This window comes from Dendrobates tinctorius, unplaced genomic scaffold, assembly GCF_039654945.1.
Source record: "Dendrobates tinctorius isolate UK_male_01 unplaced genomic scaffold, ASM3965494v1 ptg000070l, whole genome shotgun sequence".
NCBI lineage: Eukaryota > Metazoa > Chordata > Amphibia > Anura > Dendrobatidae > Dendrobates > Dendrobates tinctorius.
In genome coordinates, this window is record NW_027361738.1 from 71,442,851 (window position 1) to 71,462,951 (window position 20,101).

Below are 20,101 nucleotides of genomic sequence, written 5' to 3' on the forward strand. Positions count from 1 at the left end.
GCTTTTGGTGAGTTTTTGACGCTGTAAAATTTCTGCTCCTATTATTTACATTAGGCTCCTTGCATTTTTTTAACTTGCGTTTTTATCGCACTTTTGACACTGCGTGTTTTGCTTCTTGCGGGAGTGTCATACTTTAAATTAAGCTGCTTTGATTTTATTATGTCCTGTTTTTTTGCTTTGACAAAACTTAGGTACGGGTTCCATGCATTTTTTTGTGTCTCAGCTGCAGAAATGCACTAAAAACGCATGTGCGTTTTTTACCTATGGATTTTCCGCAGCTAATGCAACTCTATGGCAAAAATACGCACATAAAACTCAGCGTACCAGCAAGAGAAATTGACAGGTTACCTCTTGGGCTCCTGTGCGGTGGCACAGGTTACATCAATGATATGTTCTCACTTGAGCCACACCACTATTTCCATATATAAAAACGTCCTGACAGATTCATATTTTCAGTTTCACTGAGAGATCATGTACAGATGCTTCCCTTATAAGAGGTGATAGAGAGGGGAAGAGGGAGTAATGAGAAGCTGGGGAGAAAGAGCCAGTCTCACAGACTGCTGCTTCTAGTAAGCGTTTTACTGTCTCAACCCAGTGCTGGATTCACAACTACACTGCATGGTAATTTTGATGCTAATGCTTCTGTGTATGTGACATACTTGCAAGGGAGCAAGATCTCCTCTTGTCTTTGTGTGTTATATATCAAAGACATAATAGAAACTAGTTGTGACGACACTGCTTTTATTCTTATATAGGTCAGACGTGTTTTTCTTCAGTGGGTCAAGAGACATATGGCATTGTTCATATGAGCTTGGACATTGACTCTTGAATTGACTATTGTGTTGCTATCCTTGGAAAACAGGGATGCAGGGTCAATGAACCATCAATGTTTGCTAATATGTTGATTAGTACATGCAGCTTGTTGACCTTGTTGCAAACATTGAAGAATAAACTATGCAAATTGATTGAATACTCGAACAATGAGAGATGACCTCATGCCACCTTCCCCCTGACCTTTGGATGATGGACAGTTGTGAACTATAAAAGGGGGATCTGTCTGTTCCTAGAGAGACTCTACATGAGAGTAACCAATGCAGCATGGTTCCAACCAAAGGAATACAGATTTGAGACACTCTATAGGACACCAACTTAGGGGACCACAGCCTGAGCTGGAGGAATACAGATCAGCTCCATTGACCTTCACTGACCCCATGGAGACATTTGGAGAAGCCTGGTCAGGACAATCACGTCACCTTTGGTTTATGGAGACGTTTGGAGAAGACAGGTTGGGACAATCAGGTCACCTGGCCACATACTTAAATGGACTGTCAGCTTCCTAAGCTTGTCGTTTCCTCCTCTCTGTGGATGCCCACCAAAAGTGGGGTGCTACTGGTGGGGGTAGTCAATCCTGGTAAGCAGCAGAAGGGTGAGACTCTGTAATTTGCACCATCTTGTGTATTTGTCGGAACTGTATTGTATGTTATTGTCTGTTGGTGGTTCATTAAAGTATTGCCACACTGTTTTAACCTTACCCTATGTTGTCTGAATAGTATCATGCCCACGGGAAAAGAGTATAGGCGTTCAGTGGGATGAGCTCTGGTCCAGGCGTTCTTTCTAAAGGCAGGCGGCCAGCGGACGAGAGCACCCACTAACCCACACTAGTCCCTATCCACTCTGTTTCACACATATGGCCGGGCATTACATACTCGGCTTCCTTCACCTCGGACTGCTGTCCTGTGTTGTGCTCCACATTAGGTTTTGCAAATTTACCAGTGTGGCTATGTCAGAGAGTAGACAATGAGTCCTGTTGCCCCCGAAGACATTGAGGCAAGCTGCTAATGGATATTGTTTTGAGAAATATGTTTTCTTGTGTTAACAAGTGTTAATTTCCCTGTGGGCTGCAGTAATAACCAATGGCCACAAAATGTCACTGTCTTCCTTTTTTTTACTCTTGTGCACAACTGGGTAAAATGTTAAGTTTTGCCCAGCAACAGTGGAACAGAGACAGTTATGGCAGGGTTAACTTTAGGACAACCCATAGTGGATGGGAGCATTGGCAATGTCTGGGTAGAGATTTTGCAGGAAGTTGAGTGAGTTAAAGTTAAGAAGAGAGTAGGGAGGAGAACAGAACTAGTGTGGAGCTGAGAGGCACAAGGCAACAAAAACCACTACAGAACTTTAGAAGCGACTGAGATCCAGTTCAGCAGGCAAGTGGGTGTAACCCATTAGTGGGAAAGTAAAGGAAGAAGTGAGTCCAGTGTTGACCAGACATGGGGGGGCCCTGTGCAGGAAGAGTGCTGCCAGCTGAGGACACAGAAGAGGGAAGCGGCTCTAGCAGCGGCCCTTGTAAGGGATCACAGACTGCTTTTTGGGTGTGGGGTTCATATAATCATATATTGACTTGTATGTCCCTGCATTGGGAAGATGGAGGTTTTTCTCATTTGCTCTGTTCGTTTGCTGTCCACATGTAAAGTTCCGTCACCAGAGACCGATAAGAACGTACCTGTGTAGGAGACAGAAGAAGTTGTAAAGTATACTACCTGCTGCCTTGTGTGCTTAAGAGTGTCGCCAAGTAAAGAGTGCCTTGTTTTTACGAACGTGCCCGGTGTCCTTGTCTTGAAGTCCAATGGACCTGATGAGGAGTGAAATGGGACCGGCCTGAAGGTGAAGGTACTAATAATGCCAGCCTACACACACACAGACCCAGAACTCTCGTCTTTTTTGTAAGAACGTGCTGGATTGTGGGACTCATGACTCTTGCCTATGGCTACCGCCCCGGGCACTGTTTCAGCTCAGTAACGTCATCGTCCCAATCCTATTTAAGACCCGTTAGTACACACATCTGTGTCTTAGGCGTGAGACTTCTGTTTGGTTTGCTCCACTGTTATGAATGAGTCACCGAAGGAGGAAAAAACAAAAATACAAGCTAAGTCCAGAAAACCGGAGAGGTTGGTAGCTATCGGATTGCAGACCCCTGATCCTATCCACAACAACTAACAGTAGCCGTGGGGGGTTCCTACGATGCCCTAGACCCCTCGATCACAACCGGAGAACTAAATAGGCCTAAAGAAAGAAAGGGGAACTCTAAACTGCCCCAGAGCAGACCCCAAAGCAATAGGCAGCCCCCAACATATAATGACGGTGAAGCAAGATGAAAACACTAACACAGATAGAAAGATAGGTTGAGCAAACGATGGGGCCCAAGCTAACTAAAAAGGACAGGATAGAAAAGCTGCTGTCTGCAATCCGCAAAAAACCCTACCAAAAAATGTCCCAACCGTCTGATAGGAAAAACAGGCCCTGAAGTCGCTAGGACTTCAAAAAGACTATATCAGCACTCAGGTATATTCTGAAGACAGAGCAAAGAGCCAAACTGATCAGAGACAAAAATGGAACTCAGCACACCCCCGACCGGGGATGGCTGAACTCCAAAAAACAAAGTAAACAAAACAAAACTAATAAGTTCAATAGCAGAGCAAAAACTTATCTTTGGGAAGCAGGAATCAGACTGGTCTCCAAGAATCCAGCAGAGAAATCACCAGCGACTCAGAAGGGCGTTGGCTGCCTTATATCCAGTCAGAAGTTCCTGTTACCCAGTCATCATCTACCTGATCAGGTGTTTGGTAATCAGCCTCACTACCTTCCTTCACCAGAAGAGGGAGTTCATCAGACATCGACGGTGAAGGGGAAAATGAACTCATCACACTCCACTTTTTGTGCCTACTATGCTTCAACTTTATTCCGTCCCTCCTGGGTTCCACTTCATCTCTCATGTTGCACCTGAAATTCCGGAGTATGCCAAGTCCTTGCTTCTCACGTGCCTTCCTGCACCAACTCCCTGTGTCCATTTGCCCACCCGTAGAGCCTTACACTCTGTAGCTGAGTACAGGGAAATATAAACTGCTGATAAATGCAGAATACTTGTCATATTACCCCTCATGTACCCACACATGACAGAATATTCTGAAGCGACGGGTACTCTTTAAGATAACACTTGGGTCACACGTGAAAGACAAGTGACTCCTTTGTTTTTTTTTTTGCAGTAACCACCTGACTCATGAGTACAATCATTTCAGCCAGAACGTAAAACTAATGAGGGAAGTGAAAGATTTCTTCCTGTAATCAACTTCAAAGCCATGATCTCCAGGAGTGGCACATGTACTGTAAAGTAATGAGGAACAGGCGGGTATGCTGCAGGAAACGTCTGCAATCACATTCTCCTTCTACTCTATGTCCATGGCTGTGTAGCAGATACATGTTGTGCCCTTGTGTAATATGGTTAATACGGCACATCTGTGATCCCCCTATTTTGCTCTTTCCTATCTCACTGTGGGAGAATTTTCTTGAGGATTAAAAATGGTGACAGGTTCTCTTTAAAATACCAAGTACAGGGTGGGCCATTTATAAGGTTAGACCTGGGTGGGCCATGTATATGGATGCACCTAAATTAAATGGGAATGGTTGGTGATATCAACTTCTTGTTTGTGGCACACTAGTATATGGGAGGGGGGAAACTTTGCAAGATGGGTGGTGACCATGGCGGCCATATTGAAGTTGGCCCACCCAGGTGTATCCATATAAATGGCCCACCCTATACAGTAGAATAATGGTTACATTCTACAGTAGTTTGTTATATTCTTCCAACCATTTTTTTTTACGCCTTTTTCCGAGATTAGTAACTGTGTTTCACGGGAATCTGTCCTCAGGTTTTTATTACCCCATCTGAGAGCAGTATGATGTAGGGGCAGAGACCCTGATTCTAGTGATGACAAGTCATTGAGAAATCAAATTACAGCTGCCTACTGAAATCTATAGAAAGTGAAGGAAAAGAAAAGGTCAGAGTGAAAAAGAGAGGTGCAGACACACACAGATGGTGCTTCTGTTTTTTAGTAAGCATTCATCTCACCTCAGAGCTGGATTCACAGGCGCACTGCTCAGCACTGCTGTATAATATCCTTGACACATCTTGTTTTGGAACTGCTCCTGTAACGTCAGATTTTTTTCACTAGATGGTGCCGTATTTATTCTGTGAGAGCGAAGTTAGTTATAAAGCAGAGATCAGAATTAGAAGCTCTGGGTGGTGCAGGCTCGGTCCAGCCACAGAGACTAGGGTTGCGGTGTCCTGTAGTGCCATTCAGGCTGGCAGCATGGGTGTGTGTGCTGTCCACCTGGGGTAACCAGCTCTCTGCTTTGGCCATCTGGACAGAAAGGATTGCACTCTACTAAACTCTTTGCTTACTGCTGGGAGTTGCCAGTTATAGTTCAGCCTAACTCTGGTTTACTCTTGCTGTTCTGTTCCTGCTTTGCCTGTGTAATCCTCGTTTTCATCTTGGCCCATATAATGATGATTATTCTGACTCATGACTTTGTCCCATGGCTACCCTACTGGTTATGACCTGGCGGTTTTATCATTTGTACCAGGCGGCTCCAGTAGCCACTCTGAGGACTCAACCCAGGACCCTTGTCAAAGTAAAAAACTCTCTACAGGAGTTAAAAGATGTAGGGGAGGGCTTCCCTGGGACCTGATAGTCAGAGTAGCTGGGACAAACGGACAGAGCCACCAATACAGTCCTCCATGCTGGTTCCTGCTTTTGAACATGTGCTACTTAAAGGGAATCGGTCACCCGTTTTTTGAGATATCATACAATGATATCATTCAATTGTGTGTCACATAAGGATTCTCTTAGTACTTTTGCTTCCCCCTGACCCCGCACCTTTCATGCATAAATACCTTTTTTATATCGGTTCAGATGTATGTAAATTGCCGCGGTCCGGTCCGATGGGCGGGGCTTATTCACCTGCTCCCCCCTCCCTGTCTTGCTCTACACAAGAAGAAATGCGTAGAGCAATACCGTATGTCAAACTATCGTCCAATGACTAAGGCTAGGTTCAGATTTGCGGATGTGTGGCCCTCCGCAGCTCTGACATCTGCAAATGTGAAGCTAGCCTAAAGCCTTGTTTAAACCACAATTTGTAAGATTTTCATGACATATCACGGGTGGACAGTCACACACCATTGGTGCAACCTGTGCAGCCACCCAGGTGTCCGAGAGGTAAAGGGGCCATTTCTACCTTCAAAACAGCTGGAATTCTGCATTATGATGAGCTATTGGACTGCAAAGGACCCATACACTGTTCTTGGTTCGGGGTCTCATCTGTCTGTGTCCACCAATTCGCATTATCTACTAACTGTGTATTTATAAAGATGGTTACAAAAGAAACACAGATTACAAAAATATCATGATCCATAGCAATGGCGTAATATTACCAAAAAATAATATATTTTACTCATGTATTAACCTGAAGGTTTATTTTTTTTGAGTCTCACTCCCCAGCCGCATTGGAGGGGAAACCATCCTCAATCTTCAGAACTCCAGCTCTTCTAGGGCGACTCCTGCTGGCCAAATGGTGGTATGACAATAATACAATCCTATCATGTAGACCATTCTACCTCCCAACATGATCTGACCTCTGCACAACTAATCCTATATAATAAGCTTATGTATTCCTATCACACGTTCCACCGATACAACCACATTACCATATACTATCAAACATCAATCACCCATATTGACACTTATGAGGACATACGTGCGCACCGACTCTGCAGGGAGCCAGTCTGGAGCGTGCACATTTATTACTCAGCCTCTGAGAAGGGCAGACACATGTATGACAATATCATAAATGGGGGAAAAAAAAAAAAAAAAGACCATGACAGCGCTGTTGCTATGAGGCATCAGCATCTGCAGAGTCCGGCGGCGAGGATGCACCACGCAGTAATGAGAACTTGACATTCCTTCTTGTTTCTATCTATGAAATCCACAGGTTAGTAGGAGATCACATTCCACTGGATACATATTATATGCGGGATCCATCCAAGAAATCGTACGTAGCATGCGGTGAGCTAATACACGGCATCAGAATGGAGCGTACGTGTCACAGAAATGTCATCGAAATGCTTCCCTGGAGCTGGAAATGTCATGTAGGTACATAGAGGTGCAACCAAAATCAATCTGCCTTTATCTATAGATACATACTGGTAAGATAGGAGATAAATAGATAATAGATAGCTGTAGGTTAGATGAGATAAAAAGATAATAGATATATAACAGAGAGATAATAGACAATAGATGATGGATAGATAATAGATAGATATTAGCTCTATTGATAGACATTAGATAAATGAAACAGGTAAATATGAGATAAATGCTTGATGGATGGATAGATGATTGATCAATAGATAATAAATTGATATTATATTAATGAATAAATAATAGATGATTGATATTGATTGATAGATATTAGGTGGATAATTAGATGGATAGATGTAAAATTGCTACAAATTGGATGGATCATTCAACAGATAAATGATTGATTGATGGATGGATAGATAATAGATAGACAACTATTTGTTTCGTAGCGTTCTATTAATGCCATGGAGTCTGATGACACCTGGCGTAAGTTTTTATGAGTATCATGAACAATTTGAAATGAACCATGATGGATGGATGATAGACAGATGGAGTATATCTCTTCAGAACGCCATCTCTATGAATACATGTATAGGAAATGTTTGCGTTGGATTTGCCCGTCAACGAAAATTCCATCCACTCCGTGATCAATGACAGAGGATGGGTCCTGGGCTGAGCACCCATAGGGGTGACCACTAAACTTACATAGGAAACCTGTACTCTCCGGCGATGTCCCAATCCACAGCACTGCATGAAGAGGAGGACAGAGGGATGCCATCAGCACCGGGCTCCTGTCTGGATCACTTTCCCCCGGACACAAGGCTTCACCCGACGGCAAGTCACCGAACTCTCCACTGTGCCATCTATTAGAAAGCCAAGATGCCGCGTCTGCACCGTCGCCAGAATGTGTCCCCCACAGAGGACGGACCCTCGGCTGCCACAGACGTGTTTACCGGGAGCATGGTGTCCCGATCATCGGGGCAGGCTGATCGCTGCAATGCATTACTGCCAATCTTTATTATCAGCAATGTCACCGATACTGTCCCCGGGATTGTGGACGTGAGAGATCACATTCTGCTGCTGAGGCTGCATGTAGAGAGAGTCACACACAGGCTGTCACCCCCATCCCTGGGCACAGACGGAGCCCAATCACTGGCCATGTCTTCTGAGCGCTGCCTGCATCCATTGGATTATACGGGCGCCCTCCACACCGGCTGCCTGCACTACGTGCCTCCCATGAGACTGCAGGCGGCCTTATTACTCTCGTGCTGTTGCAGCTATATGTTGTCAGCTCGGCGACTGCGTGCCGGCATTAACCCTCCAATGGCCGAGAGGCAGGTGCGTGCCTGCTCTATACACAGCGGCCCATGATCTGTAGTGATAAGATGATTGCATGTAGGTTGTCAGAGTAGGATGTGATGACATCTGCCTTGTAGGCACCTCCAGGAGAAGTTCCCGAACCCCACAGTAGGCGATATGGTGCAACTCCTCCTTTACAATACTTGCTTATATAGCGCTATCTTATTCTTCAGCGCTTTACAGACATTATTATCACTGTCCCCATGGAGGCTCACAATCTAAATTCCCTATCAGTATGTCTTTGGAATGTGGGAGGAAATTGGAAAACCCAGGGGGGAAACCTACGCAAACTCGGGGAGAACATACAAACTTCTTGCAGATGTCTTCCTTGGTGGGATTTGAACAAAGGAGCGCAACGCTGCAAAGCAACAGTGCTAACCACTGAGCCATCATACAGTGCTAACCACTGAGCCACCATACAGTGCTAACCACAGAGCCATCATACAGTGCTAACCACTGAGCCATCATACAGTGCTAACCACTGAGCCACCATACAGTGCTAACCACTGAGCCATCATACAGTGCTAACCACTGAGCCACCATACAGTGCTAACCACTGAGCCATCATACAGTGTTAACCACTGAGCCACCATACAGTGCTAACCACTGAGCCACCATACAGTGCTAACCACTGAGCCATCACACAGTGTTAACCACTGAGCCACCATACAGTGCTAACCACTGAGCCATCACACAGTGTTAACCACTGAGCCATCACACAGTGCTAACCACTGGGCCACCATACAGTGCTAACCACTGAGCCACCATACAGTGCTAACCACTGAGCCACCATGCAGTGCTAACCACTGAGCCACCATACAGTGCTAACCGCTGAGCTACCATGATTCAGTCTTAGGTCGGGTTCAGACTGATTTTTTTTCGAGCAAAAGGAAGGGAATGTGCTACTGTGACTACTGGGAAGAAGGTGTAACTTCTTGCAGATGTCTTCCTTGGTGGGATTTGAACAAAGGAGCGCAACGCTGCAAAGCAACAGTGCTAACCACTGAGCCATCATACAGTGCTAACCACTGAGCCACCATACAGTGCTAACCACAGAGCCATCATACAGTGCTAACCACTGAGCCATCATACAGTGCTAACCACTGAGCCATCATACAGTGCTAACCACTGAGCCATCATACAGTGCTAACCACTGAGCCATCACACAGTGTTAACCACTGAGCCATCACACGGTGCTAACCACTGAGCCACCATACAGTGCTAACCACTGAGCCATCACACAGTGCTAACCACTGGGCCACCATACAATGCTAACCACTGAGCCACCATACAGTGCTAACCACTGAGCCATCATACGGTGCTAACCACTGAGCCATCATACGGTGCTAACCACTGAGCCACCATACAGTGCTAACCACTGAGCCACCATACAGTGCTAACCACTGAGCCATCACACAGTGCTAACCACTGAGCCACCATACAGTGCTAACCACTGGGCCACCATACAGTGCTAACCACTGAGCCACCATACAGTGCTAACCACTGAGCCACCATACAGTGCTAACCACTGAGCCACCATACAGTGCTAACCACTGAGCCATCACACAGTGCTAACCACTGAGCCACCATACAGTGCTAACCACTGGGCCACCATACAGTGCTAACCACTGAGCCACCATACAGTGCTAACCACTGAGCCACCATGCAGTGCTAACCACTGAGCCACCATACAATGCTAACCGCTGAGCTACCATGATTCAGTCTTAGGTCGGGTTCAGACTGATTTTTTTTTGAGCAAAAGGAAGGGAATGTGCTACTGTGACTACTGGGAAGAAGGTGTAGCTAGACCTACTGGCACAAGGAAGTGTTGTGAGGGAAGGCACCAGGTGTTGCAGAGGCGCCAGCTGGGACATGTAGTTCTCTGACAGCAGATGGAAAAGTCACAATAGCCGATGTTGGCTGCTGGACCCCTAAACACTTCCCTTGTGTCCACAACAATTGTCACTAGCAGGAGGTGGCACTTATGGAGATGGTAAAAGACCCTCCGGGGGGCGCTCCTCTAGAGGGGATGTCTGGGTGCAGGTGTTGGAGCGCCTGTGATGTTGGTGTACTTAGAAGCAGGCAGACACACCTGTGACCTTGCAAACATGGCATTTCTTTACTGAAGGAAATAGCAGGTTACAGTCTCTCTTAAAGGCACAGTGGCTGTACTTCACAACTTAGGATACACTCAGCATACTGCATGTGAGAGGAGGTTTTGCTAACTGGTGAAGCAGCAGGTTTCGGGCCCCTCAGGGCAGCTGGAGCACAGTTCACCTCACTTACTATTGGAGGAAATGTTACAGGAAACCACAGTCCTGGTAATGCTGTACTGACGGAGGGACACACAGGTCGGCTCCCCGCCGCGACACACTAGTAATATGGAGTTTTAGCCCTAGCGATCCCTATTACAGGGGGAGGGAGGAAAAAGTTTGTGGTGTTGTAAGGGTGTGTTGGGGTCAAGTCATGCCTTGCATCCCTTCCTGGTAAAGCGGGTACGTTTTATGTGTAAGATGGTGTATTATGTGATAATGCTTTATTGAGCAGTAAGATGCTTTATGTAATGATGCATGTGTAATGTGTAGTTACGCATCTGCATACCTCCCAACTTTTGAAGAAGGGAAAGAGGGACAAAGGCTGCGGCATGTGTAGCGCGCCGCTCCAAATTGTAGGCCATGCCCCCGACCACACCCATTTCACAATTAGTCACACCCATTCCACGCCCAGCAGCATCCATTTAGCACTGCTGATCACACTGACTGGTACTGAGGGCACAGTGGCTTGTACTGTGGGCACACTGACTGGTACTAAGGAAAAGAAAGAGAGAAAACAGAGAGAAAGAAAGAAAGGAGAGCGAGAGAGAAACAAAGAACAGAGAGAAAGAAAGAGGAGAAAGAAAGAACAGAGAGCGAAAGATAGAACAGGGAGAGACAAAGAAAGAGGGGAAAGAAAGAACAGAGAGTGAGAAAGAAAGGGGAAAGAAAGAAAGAACAGAGAAAAATAAAGAGGGGAAATAAAGAAAGGACAGAGAAAGAGAAAGAAAGAAAGAACACAGAGAGAAAGAGGGAACAGAAAAAAAGAACAGAGAGAGAAAGAAAGAACAGAGAGAGAAAGAAAGAGGTGAAATAAAGAAAGGGGAAAGAACAGAGAGAACAGATAGAAAGAAAGAACAGAGAGAAAGAGAAAGGAAGAACAGAGAGAGAAAGAAAGGCGAAAGAAAAAAGATAGAACAGAGAGCGAAAGAAAGAAAAGAGAGAGAAAGAAAGGGGAAAGACAGAACAGAGAGAAAGGAAAAAAGAAAGAACAGAGAGAGAGAAAGAAAGAACAGAGAGAGAGAAAAAGGGGAAAGAAGGAGGGGACAGAAAAAAGAACAGAGGAAGAGCGAAAGAAAGAGGGGAAAGAAATAACAGAGAGAAAGAAAGGGGAAAGAAAGAAAAAATAGAAAGAAAGAAAAGAGAAAGAAAGAAAAGAGAGAAAGAAAGAGGGCAAAGAAAGAACAGAGAGATAGAGAGAAAGAAAGAGGGGAAAGAAAGAACATAGAGAAAGAGAAAGCAAGAGAAAAAAAAGAAAGAAAGAGAGAAAGAAAGAGGGGAAAGAAAGAAAGAACAGAGAGATAAAGAGAAAGAAAGAGGGGAAAGAAAGAACAGAGAGAGACAGAGAAAGAACAGAGAGAAAGATAGAGGTAAAGAAAGAAAGGAAGAACAGGGAAAGAAAGAGAGGAAAGAAAAAGAAAGAAAGAAAGAAAGAAAGAGGGGAAAGAAAGAACAGAGAGATAAAGAGAAAGAAGAGGGGAAAGAAAGAAAGAACAGAGAGAAAGAAAGAAAGAAAGAAAGAACAGAGAGAAAGAAAGAGAGGAAAGAAAACGAAAGAAAGAAAGAAAGAAAGAAAGAAAGAGGAGAAAGAAAGAACAGAGAGAAAGAAAAAAAGAAAGATTAGAGAGAGAAAGAACAAAGAGAGAAAGAAAATGAGAGGGAAAGACAGAACAGAGAATGAGAAAGAAAGAACAGAGAAAGAAAGAAACATAGCGAGAAAGAAATAAATAAAGATACTTTAGCAGCCCGGCTCCCATTGTAATGCCCACCTGAGCCTCCCGATGCAGGACATATCATGATCCACTCACATGGCCGGCATCCCCGATTCCAAGACGATCCTGCTGTCCGCGCTGTTGGAGGAAGACATGGTGATGGATCTAAAGCATTCCTGGTTCCATCACAATCTCCTCATGAAATTACCTCATTTCCGGTCAGCTTCCAGCACATCACTTCCGGTGGACTGTCATATGCGAGTTTTAAAGTGCTCCTCGGGGCACCGCCGTGTACTCCTGTGTCCATGGGAAATGCCCACTTTGTATGCCTCGTACTCACTTGGCTCTGCTCCGTACATCCCGTACACATATGGCTCCACTCTGCATACCCCATACACGCTCCGCTCCGTACACCAAGTACACACGCGGCTCTGCTCCGTACACCTCGTACACACGCGGCTTCGTTCCGTACACACACGGCTCCGCTCCATACACCTCATACACACGTGGCTTCGTACACGCTCGGCTCCGCTCTGTACACCTCGTACACACGTGGCTCTGCTCCGTACACCTTGTACACACGCAGGCTCCGTACACCTCGCACACACGCGGCTTCACTCAATAAACCTTGTACACATGCGGTTCTGCTCCGTACACCTCATACACGCGCAGCTCCGCTCTGTACACCTTGTACACAAGTTGCTCTGCTCCGTAAACCTTGTACACACGTGGCTCCGATCTGTACACCTCATACACACGAGGCTCCGTATACCTCGTACAAATGCGGCTTCTCTCCGTACACCTTGTACACACATGCTCCGCTTCGTACACCTCTCACACACGTGGCTCGCTCCGTACACCTCGTACACACGTGGCTCTGCTCCGTACACCTTGTACACATGCGGCTTCGCTCCGTACACCATGTACACACACGGCTCTGCTCCGTACACCTCGCACACATGCGGCTCCGCGCCGTACACACGCGGTTCCGCTCCGTACACCTCGAACACACACAGCTCTACTACATCCATACTGTAAACCCCTCCTGACCCCACACAGAAACTTCACCTCATCCAGCACAATGACAACCAGCACAGCAAAGTCCTGCAGAGTGCAGATGGAGGCCCCTGATCATGTGACCCCTGACTCCTCCCCTCCTGTGACCTCATCACAGGTCCTGTGCGCGCAGCCACCCACAGAACAGCTTAGCTACATCATTGCAGGCTGCAGTAGCTCTCTTGGACAGCGAGGATGGGGTGCATGGGGGAGGGCGGTGTCGGCTCAGTGCAATGCGGGAAAAATAGCGGTACGCGGGTGGGGGGGTGTCAAAAACGGGACTGTCCCGCGGGAATCGGGACGGTTGGGAGCTGTGCATCTGTATGGACCTGGGATAGAGATTTATTACAGAAATTACAGTATTAGTGTAGGATCTAGTGAGAGAAATAGTAACAGGTAATATATGGTTTAGAACAGTGGGGAACACTGTAGATTAAAAGATTAGATAAGGTTAGGATAAGAGCTGGTTAAGGGAATAGGGGGTTTCCAGGTTAGGAGGGGCCTGAGTAGTTGGGGCACTTCCTGGTTTTAGTGAGTGGATGGAGAACAGCAAGGTTGTTTTAGGAACAAGTTTAAGAAGTAGAGTCCAGCAGGTCAGGGTGTTATGAATGAGTCACCGTAGGAGGCAAAAACAGAAATACTAGCTAAGTCCAGAAAACCAGAGAAGTTGGCAGCTATCGGATTGCAGACCCCTGAACCTATCAACAACAACTAGCAGTAGCCGTGGGGGGTTCCTACGGTGCCCTAGACCCCTCGATCACAGCCGGAGAACTAAATAGCCTAAAGACAGAAAGGGAAATCTAAACTGCCCCAGAGCAGACCCCAAAGCAATAGGCATCCCCCAACATATAATGACGGTGAAGCAAGATGAAAAAACACTCACACAGATAGAAAGATAGGCTGAGAAAAATGATGGGGCCCAAGCTAACTAAAAAGGAAAGGATAGAAAAGCTGCTGTCTGCAATCCGCCAAAACCCTATCAAAACAAGAGCCAACAGACTGATAGGGAAAAAAGCCCTGAAGACGCTAGACTTCAAAAAGACTATATCAGTACTCAGGTATATTCTGAAGACAGAGCAAAAAGGAATTCAGCTCACCACAGCAGGGAATGGCAGAAATCCAGAAAAACAAGGCAAAACAAAACCAAAACACAAATGCAAAAAGCAGAGCAGAAAACTTAGCTTTTGAGGAGCAGGAATCAGACTGGTCTCCTAGAATCCTCAGAGAGCTCACCAGCAAGGCAAAAGGGCGTCGGCTGCCTTATATCCAGTCAGCAATTCCAGTCACCCAGTCATCATCATCCTGCTCAGGTGCTTGGTAATCAGCCTCACTACCTTCCTTCACCAGAAGAGGGAGTTCATCAGACCTCAATGGTGAAGGGGAAAATTAACTCACAACATCAGGGCCTCAGGGCTGAAAGTCACACGAGTACGAGGAAACAGGAGCAGCAAGAGAGCGGCAGCGACTAAGTTCAGTGTGAAATCCCGGAACATCTGAAAACTACGGTCTGGAAAAGGTTTGGAAGAGCCATGCTTTATTTCTGCATCAGAGGGGAAAATGGTTGGGGACTCCCGGGCAAGAACTAGTCTGGCTAGTCGGGAAGCTGCAGTACCGGAGTGTACGTTACCGGAACAGGGATTGCCGGGAGAGCAGGGAACAGCACAGAGGAATGGATCTATGATCAATGAGGATTACTGTGCGATACCTGTGACAGAACTGGATGTGCTGACTAAAGTCGTTTTGTTAAAAATGGACTTGGACTCAGTGTATGATGATATCTGGAATTGGGACCATGCAACCTGAGGAGAGGCAAATCCAAAAGTGGGGACTTGCATTGCACGCAAATCATACAACAAATGGGACATTGTGTTTCCTTTTCAGGGTGCCAGGGTTGTGCCAGAATAGCAGCCCCTTGACGTTGCTGGCGCTATTGAGCACACAGCAGGAATTACAGTTTAAGGACTTCCTGATAAAAGTGCTACCCAGCTGCCGTTATCTGAACCGTTGTTCTTCGTCTCACCATATCTTTTGTCATTTATTCTGTTTAACCCTTTACCTCCCTGCGTGGAGTATTACTCTGTAAATAAACCTGTTAACCCTTGCTCTGCCTCCCGTCCGTCACTGCATCCCGCGTTCCTGCTTGAAACTTACACTTGGCGTAGTCAGCAGTATGCAGTCTACGGACGCAAAGGTGGCAGACCAAGTGGTTGGGGGAGCTCTAAGGGCCAGTATACTGCTAGGGACAATTTTGAGTAGTCTCCCCAAGTTTACAGGGAACAACGTTCTGTTATGTAGCTGGACTGAGCGAGTCAGGGGATTGATGAGGATGTACCCCGTGACTCCTGCAAAAATTGCCCTGATGGTCTTAGACGGAGAAGCCAGGGATTCCATCATGCTACGACCCCCTAGAAAATTAGACACTTTTGACAGGGTGTTGCAAATATTAGAGGAAACACACGGAGACCCCACAGACGTATGAGAATTGCGCATGCGGTTTGTCCGCCGTGTCCAAAGGGAGGAGGAGACTGTGATGCAGTACATGAATGTGTTACAGGAGATCCATACTGCAATTCTTAGGGTGGACAGCATAGGCATAGGACCCCCTGACATAGTACTGCAAGACCAGTTAGTGATGGGCCTGAGAAATGCGCTGCTTAAGCAAGCCTTGCGTGAGCGCCTGGGAGTTAACCCGCACATGACTTTTGCAGATATTGGGGCAGAGGTGCGCATAGGCGAGCAGGAGCAGGGGATCGCTGCCTCAACAGGGATGGTCCGGAGCTGTGAGGTATCCACCCCAAACGAGGAAGAGCCGAAGTGGTCCCGCGATTTACGGCAGGGAAAGAGAAGAATTTGGGAAGAAGTCGAAAACCTGAAGGAAGCCCTTGCTGCTGTCTTGGAGTCCAGCATCCCACCCCGAGGTAACTCATGTCGAAAAGTGCAAGAAGAGGGGAGGTGCGGAGCATGAGAAAAATTTCAGTAGCTCCAGAATTTCGCCTTCTATTGTGGGGTGGTGAGCAAATGCATGGGGGTTATGCTTCCCGTAGAGGACGGCGATCCCGACCGCCCAACAGACAGGCACAGAAGAAGATGTTAGACGTGTGGCAAACTGGGACACCTGTCCAGAAGTTTCCCAACCCAAGACAGCGAAGATTTGCTTACCCCTCCGAAGGTATATCTCTTATTCTTCCTTTAGAATACAAATACATACATGGTACATAGCAGTGTATTTCTATCAGTATAATCTGCCTGTAGTCAGAGCCTGTAATACAGATCAAGTACACAAAATTCTCCCCATGACATCACATGTTGGGCTTACAGTCTTTTGACAACAGAAAATGCTTCTCTAAATGATAAAGAAAAAAGGTCCAGGAGGGCAAAACGACTTAAAAAGTCTAGAAAACCCCTTTTTTAACCTAACCTTTATTATACCTGTATTAAAAAAAATCTCACCTAAAATTACAGAAATGTACAGTAGGTAGTAATGTGTCACCAATTGGTGCAAGATGGCAAGGAAACGAACAATATGCCCCCCAGAGGTATAGTTGTCATTACCACATAGAACTATAGTCAGGAGCGTAACAACTGCGGTCGCAGAGGTCTCCGATGCCAGTGCAAACTTCAACTGAACGTACATTCAGAGGAAGTGTATTGTGGCACAGGGACCCGTTGGGTCTGTGCGAGGTAATACAATACATGCTGCCGGTCAGTCAGAGGCTAGCAGCTGACGTTGCCGTGCACGTGACTGGGGTGCATGGCAATGACGTCATGCGTTCCCGTCGTTTGCATGCTAAAGTCAGCTGCTGGCTTCAGAAGAGGATGCCGCACAGCGGAAGAGTGGAGGGAAGGTGAGTATAATGGTTTATCTTTTTCTATACATTAGCTGCAGAATGGGGGACATACACCAGGATGGGACCAAGGATAAGGGACATACAATTGTGGCCAAAAGTATTGACACCCCTGCAATTCTGTCAGATAATACTCAGTTTCTTCCTGAAAATTATTGCAAACACAAATTCTTTGGTATTATTATCTTCATTGAATTTGTCTTAAATGAAAAAACACAAAAAAGAATGAAGCAAAAAGCAAAACATTGATCATTTCACACAAAACTCCAAAAATGGGCCAGACAAAAGTATTGGCACCCTCAGCCTAATATTTGGTTGCACAACCTTTAGCCAAAATAACTGCGACCAACCATGCCAGAGACTTACTTTCGGCCGCATTTTCCCGAGGCAGCGAGACCTCAGTGGGGGACCGTGATAAAGTTGGTAGCCGCCAACCAGCTACCAATTCCTGTCGTCGGAGTAGCCTGGATGCAGGTTTCGATAAGCGGCAAATCACTCGGCCGCCGGGGAGTGGTCTTGACCCAGGGAGACACAAGCCACAAACATCCGGTTACCCTGGGTATGAACATACTACGAGAGTTCGGCAACCTCCTCAATGAGCCCACACAAGAGACTCTGAGCCACTGGGGTTCTCGCACGGCCCAAGGGCAGGTCTTCCAGTGGTTGGTGCGGGAGGTGCAAGTGTTCCAGGAGTGCCAGGAGGGTGAGGCGCTGGGCGGCTCCCCCGCTCATGCTTCCTTCAGGGCAGACGGTGATGGCCCTGTCGATCCGCGCACCGATGCCACTGGAGGGCATGGAGGTGCAGGTGGAACCCTGCTATTCAGAGCGCCTGCAACCTGGCATACTGCCGCTCCCTGGCCACGGTGCGGGAGGGGACCGTCCTGGTGCGTTGTGTCAACCTGGAAGACCAAGATATCGCCCCGAAGCCACGGGCCGAAATGGCCAAACTAGTGAGGCCTTTGGAGGAGATGCTGCCGGACCCCGCGGTCCAGTTGAAGGTGCAGCCCGAAGATCCTTGGTCAGTAACGGTACAAACCCAACAGACTGCCGTATCCTCGACCCAGGAGAAAGGTCGAGCCATCCTGGAGAGAATGCGGGCCTAACTTTCCGGCCTAGCTCCAGCCCAACTTCTCCAGGTAGAGACACTTCTTGGACAATATTACAGTGTATTCGCCAGTCATGAGGATGACTTTGGATGTACCACGGCCATCACGCATGGGATCCCCACGGCAGGGTCGGCCCCCATCCGGGAGCGATATCGGCAAATACCACCGCAGCTATACCAGGAAGCGAAAACTCTATTAGCCCAAATGCTTCAGAAGGGGGTCATATGAGAAAGCCAGAGACCCTGGGCGCCCCCATTGTTCTGGTTCATGAAAAAGATGGCACTCTGCGTTTTTGTGTGGATTATCGAAAGTTGAACACCTGCACCATCAAGGATTCGTATCCACTGCCCCGCATAGAAGAGTCTCTGTCTGCCTTGGGGAACGCAACATACTTTTCGACTCTAGACCTGGCCAGTGGGTACTGGCAGGTGCGGATGTCGGAGGAAGACAGCGCCAAGACGTAATTTATTCTTCCCATGGGACTGTTCGAGTTTAATCGGATGCCGTTCGGGCTGGCCAATGCCCCAGGAACCTTCCAGCGGCTGATGGAGCGGTGTCTAGGAGACCTCAACTTTGAAGCCACGTTGATATACCTGGACAATATCATTATCTATTCCGCCACATTCGAGGACCACCTGCGGCGGTTGGGGCAGGTGCTCGGCCAGCTGCAGAAGTATGGCATAAAGGTAAAGCCCCAGAAATGCCACTTGTTCTGCACCCAGATCGAATATCTGGGGCATACCGTCTCGGCGGAGGGTGTCAGACCATCCCTGGAAAAGGTTGCTGCCATCCAGGGGTAGCCTACCCCGAGGTGGTGAAAGACATGTGGGCCTTCCTGGGGTTGGCTGGCTACTACCGTCGGTTCATGAAGAATTGTGCATGCCGAGCCCGAGCCCTGCAGGACCTGCTGAAGGGGGCTCCAGCCGGGGCGAAAGGACGGAAGGTCCAGTGGCAACAACCGCAAGAGGATGCATTTCAAGATCTCAAAGCTGCACTCTCGGAGGCCCTGGTATTGGCATATGCGGATTTCTCGCTACCGACGGGAGCCTCCAGGGGCTAGGAGCTGTGTTGTCACAGGTGCAGGACGGCCGAGAGAAAGTGATCGCCTATGGTAGCTGGTCGCTGCATGACTCCGAATGAAACCCGGACAATTACAGCTCCTTTAAGCTCGAGCTCCTTGCGGTGTTGTGGGCAATGACGGAGCGGTTCGCAGAGTACCTGGCGGGCACCGAGGTGGTGGTGCGGACTGATAACAACCCATTAGCCCATTTGGAGAATGCCAAACTGGGAGCCCTAGAGCAGCGTTGTGTGGCTCGGATGGCCAAGTTCAACTACAAGATCGTCTACAAATGGGGAGCTGAAAACGTGCACGCTGACGCACTCTCCAGAATCCGACACACCACCCCAGGGAGGAATCGAGACGACGAATTAGAAGGGGAAGAGATGCCATTAGCCCTCACCACTGCTGCGCTTACTGCTAATGCGCAAGAAGTGCCCCATCCGGGACCCTTAGGGGGAATATTAGAACAGCCACGCGACAAGTGGATTCAGCAACAAGAGGATGGAGAGATTGGACTCCTGCACCGATGGGTGGCCACCGGCAAATTGCCCACTGGCTCACAGAGACAGACTTTGACCCAGGATATGTTGCTGATGTTGCGCCAGTGGGAGAAACTAGTCATTAAAAAGGGACTTTTATATCGGAGAGCCGTGTCACGAACAACGTCTGCGACAGTATGG

General features: G+C 47.4%; 1 protein-coding gene across 3 annotated transcripts in view; it reads right to left on the minus strand.

The window, feature by feature from the left end:
- Nucleotides 1–20,101, minus strand: part of CACNB2 (calcium voltage-gated channel auxiliary subunit beta 2) — a 383,897-nt gene that overhangs the window by 234,144 nt on the left and 129,652 nt on the right. The window contains exon 1 of one of the 3 annotated variants that reach the window (XM_073581860.1): nt 7,677–8,576. The exons of the other annotated variants lie outside the window; for them this stretch is intronic. Within the exon in view, the coding sequence (XP_073437961.1) occupies nt 7,677–7,724 (48 nt within the window). The 5' untranslated portion in view covers nt 7,725–8,576. Of the gene's footprint in view, nt 1–7,676; nt 8,577–20,101 lie in introns of those variants that run through there. 3 annotated transcript variants of the gene reach the window in all.